Source organism: Sinocyclocheilus rhinocerous, unplaced genomic scaffold (genome assembly GCF_001515625.1).
Source record: "Sinocyclocheilus rhinocerous isolate Xijiao unplaced genomic scaffold, SAMN03320098_v1.1 scaffold1160, whole genome shotgun sequence".
Taxonomy (NCBI): Eukaryota; Metazoa; Chordata; class Actinopteri; order Cypriniformes; family Cyprinidae; genus Sinocyclocheilus; species Sinocyclocheilus rhinocerous.
In genome coordinates this window covers 653,874-659,972 of record NW_015635060.1, presented here as the reverse complement: position 1 = coordinate 659,972, position 6,099 = coordinate 653,874, and the positions used below count along the sequence as shown (strand labels likewise).

General features: G+C 37.3%; 1 protein-coding gene across 2 annotated transcripts in view; it reads left to right on the top strand.

Annotated features, from left to right (window-relative positions):
- Positions 1-6,099, top strand: part of LOC107746566 (caprin-1-like) — a 19,769-nt gene that overhangs the window by 7,766 nt on the left and 5,904 nt on the right. For both annotated transcript variants that reach the window (XM_016560829.1, XM_016560828.1), the window contains exons 3-14: positions 411-473; positions 555-641; positions 789-1,027; positions 1,701-1,783; positions 3,147-3,296; positions 3,401-3,453; positions 4,484-4,567; positions 4,707-4,871; positions 4,955-5,063; positions 5,164-5,225; positions 5,347-5,457; positions 5,618-5,761. In XM_016560829.1, the coding sequence (XP_016416315.1) occupies positions 411-473; positions 555-641; positions 789-1,027; positions 1,701-1,783; positions 3,147-3,296; positions 3,401-3,453; positions 4,484-4,567; positions 4,707-4,871; positions 4,955-5,063; positions 5,164-5,225; positions 5,347-5,457; positions 5,618-5,761 (1,350 nt within the window). The remainder of the gene's footprint in view (positions 1-410; positions 474-554; positions 642-788; positions 1,028-1,700; positions 1,784-3,146; positions 3,297-3,400; positions 3,454-4,483; positions 4,568-4,706; positions 4,872-4,954; positions 5,064-5,163; positions 5,226-5,346; positions 5,458-5,617; positions 5,762-6,099) is intronic.

Here is a 6,099-nt window from a genome sequence, read left to right as displayed (position 1 = left end):
TTTGTGCTGCAAAACATCCATGACAGCTGTTGTCCATGCTGGCAAATAATAATGGCCATTCGACGTGAATTATATAAATAATTTTAAAAGCACGGCCATTTAAAACCCGAGGGTCTACAATGTGCATAGTAAAGCGATCACTGCAGTCAATCCTTTTGGGTGGGAATTAATGTGTAAACAGATATCGGATACCAGTCGTGTCTAAAGTGAATGTAAACAGACGTGCCAAAAAGATCGGATCTGTGCATTAAGACTTGCAGTGTAAACGCAGCCCAATTCAGCTGGAGTTTGAGATGGGGAAGTGAATACATGCACTTGTAAGATGACTTCTACATTGTACTGTCATTTTATTATACAGCTTGTTAATTTTTCTAATTTATTTCTATTTTTTGTCACTTGTCTTCTTGCAGAGCAAGCTTGATGACTATCAGGCCAGAAACATCAAAGGGGAACGTCTCAACCAGGACCAGCTGGTGGGTAAACGCTCCATATTTTTTGTTGCCTGTTAATGGTTTCAGATTCCTGAAATCTGTCCTTTTTCTAAATCAATCCAGGAAGCCCTGTCTAAGTACCAGGAGATAATCCATAACCTTGAGTTTGCACGAGAACTGCACAAGAGCTTTTTGGCTTTGGGTCAAGAAGTGAGTACATGAAAATTTAATTTACTCTCTTCCATAGCCTAAGGACCTACAGTTTATTTTTTTGTGAATGTGTGTAGATCTACTACTGAAATTCACTGGAAGGTTAATACATAAGTGAGTGTCTCCCACATCTATTGCTTTGGGTAGATCCAGAAGAGTGTTAAGAAAGCAGCACGTCGTGAGCAACTCCAGCGTGAAGAGGTGGAACAGAAAAGGCTGAAACGGGTTCTGGAGCTGCAGTTTCTTCTGGACCGACTTGGGGATGAAAGTGTGCGGCAAGAGCTACTTCAAGGAGCTGGGGGACTTTCGCTGCTTACCGAGAGCGACCTTACTTCCCTGGATGAGTTTTACAAGCTTGTGGGGCCTGAACGTGACCAAAACATCAGGTGAAGTTGACTGTCATCCCAATCCACACTACTTTTCTCCATTTCGAAATTGCTTGCAAATGAAAACTATACTGTAAACAAACAGAAGAATTGATGTTCTTCCAACTGTAACTCTCTGAATTAAGAGTTTAAGTTACATTTGGATCTCTCAGAGAATACATTTCAGACAGCTTGAGGTCTCTGCATTGGCAGGGCATGTTAAGTTTGACTGCTTCTTTGTAACTGTACTTATAATTATTTATTGTCAATTTGACAGTGTGCATCCAGGAAGATTTTAAAGTTTAAAGGGTTACTTCACTTGAAATAAAAATGGTCAATTACTCAACCTAACAGTTTTAAACGCAAAGGATTTGAGTTTATCTTTGAAACACAAATGTAGTTTATCTTTGAAACAAATGAATAATGAAACGGGAGAGGTTTATGTCCCTCCATTGAAAGACACTTTTTCCAAAAGTTTGATGCTTGAAGAAATTCATAGACATTATAAAAGAGATCCATATGGATTGAGTGCAGATTGGGTGAAATTCTATTTTCTCTCTCTAATATTATATTATATAATATAATAATAATAATAATAATAATATGTAGTGTGTTTGCATGTTTGGTTAAATAAAACATTTAGTTTGCTTGTCTTTTTGATTTGTATATTCATAATGGGATTTATCTCACACAGGTTAACTGACCAGTATCAAGATGCATCACAGCACTTATGGGAACTTTTAGAGGGGAAGGACAAGCCTGTAGCAGGAACAACATGTATGTCATGAAATTTTTAATCTTCTTTTTCGGGTCTGATAGCTCTAAACATATACGTGTAGGAAGTTTAAAGTGAAATTATTAATGGATTTTTATGATTTTGTGGTGTGCATCAGCTTTTTGTGGTTTTTAAGAGGTAAAATTATTCATCTGTTTTATATTTTCCTTGCTAAATGTAAACAAGTATCCAACTGTCTTGGAAACCATTTCCTCAAGATCAAAATATATTTTTGTGCATGTTGGTACAAGGAGATTTATACTTGCATTTTCAGGAAAAATCTTGCACTGTTTTGGAAGCTTTCATATATATATATATAAATAAATAAACATAAACATGGTGATTTATAGAATGTTGCATAAACTGTTCCGCATCATTCTTGAGTTTTTACCAAAGGTTTACTAAAGCAAGACATGGATAATAGGCAAAGGTAGCATATTCTGCAGCATTCAGCCATGATGCATGTGCTGACTCAGCAGTGGGTAGAGTGGCATGATCCATGTCCCCTGTTTTCTGTATCACAGTGTGATCCTGCAGCTGTGTGCTTGGGGAAACTCTCCAAGGGACACTGACTGTGAAAGATCACTTGATCAATGAGGGGAATCCATAGGTCAAATTTAAATTTTTGCCCAAGTTTGAGATATATAGCAGTCTTGATGCTAGCGGCATATTAATGGCCAGTTAAAAGGCACATTAAAACACTGCTAATATATTCACAGGATTACTTAGTTTATTTATGATATTTTTAAAGTAGTTACCCACAGGAGCCCTGCCTTAGAAAGCTTCTAGCACTTTTCTTCAGTGGTATTCCTTGGCGGATCATGTGGCACATGGCATATAAATAAATTCATTTGCTATGCACCAGCTGGGCTGGCAGTATGACGGCCCTCACAGTTGTTTAAGCTTTTCAGTGTGTGTTATATATATATATATTTGTTTTTATTTGTAATAAGTTACTTTTTATTCTGCGTGGATGCAATAAAGTGATCAAAACTGACAGTAAAAACACTTGTTACATAAGATTTATTTTTTAAAGACAATCCTGAAAATAATGTATCATGGTTTCCAAAAAAAAAAAAAAAAAAAGCATTAAGCAACATGGCTGTTTTTAACATTAATAATACATTTTTCTTGAGCACCATCAACATATTAGAAAGTTTTTTGAAGGATCATGTAATTCAGTTTTGCATCACAAGAATAAATTACACTTTTAAAAACGCATTAAAAGAAAGTTATTTTAATGTAATATTTTACTGGATTTTTGATCAAATTAATGCATCCTTGGTGAGCACAAGATTTCTTTTAAAAACGCATATCTTACTGATCCTAAACATTTGAATAGGAGTGTAAATGCTTGTCTTTCAGATAAAGCACTGAATGAGACGTTGGAGCGGGTTTTGCAGAGTGGCTACTTTGATAGAATGCAGTCTCATCAGAACGGAGTTTGCACGGAGGAAGAGGAGCAGACAGCTGCAGTGGAAGTGTCTGAAGCAGAGGAGCACCCTCCCGACACGGGTAAAACACTCCTCATTTCACATTGCTCAATCGAGTGACTGTCATTCTGAAACTGCTGCAATACAGACAGGTTTCTGAAAACTGATTTTGATGTCTCTTAACAGAGGGTGAAATGACAGAAGCGTATGCAGAACCCATTCCAATTGAGGTGACAGAGGTAAGGCAAGTTAGTTAAATGCACTTTGTAAGATGCAAGCTTAAGGGGTCACATTTGAGTGACTTTTGACATAGTTCACTGCACTATGAAACTGTGCAATATTCTTCCTCCCCAATCCAAAAAAAATGCATTTACTTAAACCACACAACACAAAACGCAAAAATTCAATCTAATTTTCACATACGATTTGTCTTTTCGGACCAATGCTGAAAAAGCTGACTAGCTAAATGAAAATGCAAATACACCCCCTGAAAGCAGAAATACCACTGTTTGCATGCTACAACAAAGTGCTGTGCAACTTTGTTTCCTTTCACAGAGAAGAAAGGAAATCAAACCGTATTTGCATTTGGTTTTGTCTGACTGCCATTCAGTCTTTTGAAATGTTTGTCACACCAACAAAATTAAAATGTTTATTGCACCAGGTAATGTACCCTGCCACATAGCTGCTGTGATTTAAGTCAAATTTAGCAAATTATTATTTGGGGGAAAAAAGTAAACATTAAGTCAAATAAAATATAACTTTCTTTTATTCAGCTAATTTCCAAGGCAGCATTTCTCACTTTCATTTAGTTCAACTTAATGTACTGAAAACTAAAATTGAAATAAAAAATGTTTGAATGTTGAATATTAAAAGACCAACTAATAAAAATAATGCACAAATAATATGAAAACCTCAACTACAATTAAAATGCAAACTGAAAATATGAAAACTAATTCAAAATATTAATAACTATAATAGAGGAATAGTATTTTAGTAGTGATACTAAAGTAACACTGGTTTGCAAATGCAACATACTCTCATGGATTTGGCAAGAATAAACCAGGGTTTAGGATAGACAAACTGGTTTTGAAAAGTAAAATGCAGCTGTTTTTGGTGCAAAACGTTTTACACAAGTTGACTTCAGGGACATAATGAATGTGTGTGAGCCCTATAATTGTATGATCTTGCTCTGGGGTAAAGATAAAAAGTTTAAGCTGAATTTCCTCTTGATTACCAATAATTTTCTTACCTTTTTATCTTTCTCTCCAGTTTGTAAATAGGCAGTTTGTTTTGGAGAGCACATACAGTACTGGCGATAAGGAACAAAGAGAGGAATGGAGTGCGGAGATGGAGGTAAGCTGCTCTAGAAACTGCATTTCAACCTATGTAGACTTATTTTTGCCCCTTTTTCTCATTTGTGTATGGATTAGTACATCAGTGGTTTTCAGCCTTTTTGACTCCAAATGTCTAAAGCCTATTGGATCTGTTACAGGTGGTTAACTCCATGCAGCCGGTTCAGACCGCCCCCACCCCTGTCGTCCCAGAGCCCCATCCTCTGACCACAGTAACTCCAACACCCCCTTCAGACCCTGTGGTTAGACAGCAGGTGGTTCAGGATCTCATGGCACAGATGCAGGGACCGTACAACTTCATGCAGGTGTTTTTTTTTGTTTTTTTTTTGCAGGTCTGTCTTATTTGGCGTATGTTTGCATGCATGCTAAATGCTCTTTTTGTTTCCAGGACTCCATGCTTGATTTTGATGGACAGTCTCTTGATCCGGCTATTGTATTGGCGCAACCTATGAAGCCGGTCCCTAGTATGGAGATGCCGCCGATGGTGTGTCAACCAGGTATGTTCATATTTCCACCACATGGTCATTCAGTTAGCTTTATGGGTTAACCATTTTAAATCAACCTAACTTTGTTGGGCTTTGATTTCTCAACCTGCAGCTCACCCAGAGTCTTGTCTCGCCCAGCCTCATGCTGTAGGCGTTCAGCCTGAACCCACACAAGTGAGTGTAGCCAAGTTCTTCTGGATGGAAATGAGTTTGCTGAACTGTCTGGAAAAGAAAGATGAGAGTATTGACTTTATATCTGTGTAAAGATAAGAGTGTGAATTTACTTTGTTTGCAGATCCCCATGGCCTCTACATCACCAGAAACCTTCTCCACACCGCCTCCAATATACCAATCTTCTCACTCAGTTGATCCCCGACCACAGACGGACACCACTGATCCTATTCAGGCAAGTTATCAAGCACCCATTCGTTTCATGAATTCAATGAGTTCTCCAAATTATTTATTACTGTGTAGCTAGTATATGAGCTTTCTAATGTAACAATGTTTACTGCACAAAATGTGCATCAAGTAATTTTCGGCAATCAAAACCATTTTGTCCTCTGTAGGCCTCCATGCCCTTGACAGAGCAGCCGCCTCCATCTACGGTGCTCTCTCCTGCCTCCCAGACCCAGGTGATCCAGCCCGGATCCAAACCCTTGCACAGCAGTGGCATCAATGTCAACGCAGCCCCATTCCAGTCCATGCAAACGGTAACATGCCTGAATAAAAATAACTAATTGTTAAGAAGTTTTAAACTGGTAAAATCAGGATGACTCCTCTTTAAGAGGACACTCCACCCAAAAATTTAAGTTCTCTCATCTATGTTCTCTCATCTATGTACCCTCATGCCACCCTAGATGTCATGTGTTCATCTGAAGAAAGTCATATTCGTTTAGAAAAATAATAAATTTTTTAGTCCATTTAAAGCAAGTACACAGTAATTTCAATGTTAAACATGACTGTAATCTATACAACCCCAGTTTGTGATTAAATGTGTATATATGTATAAGAATAATATATATATAATTTTTTTTTTTTTTTTTTTTTT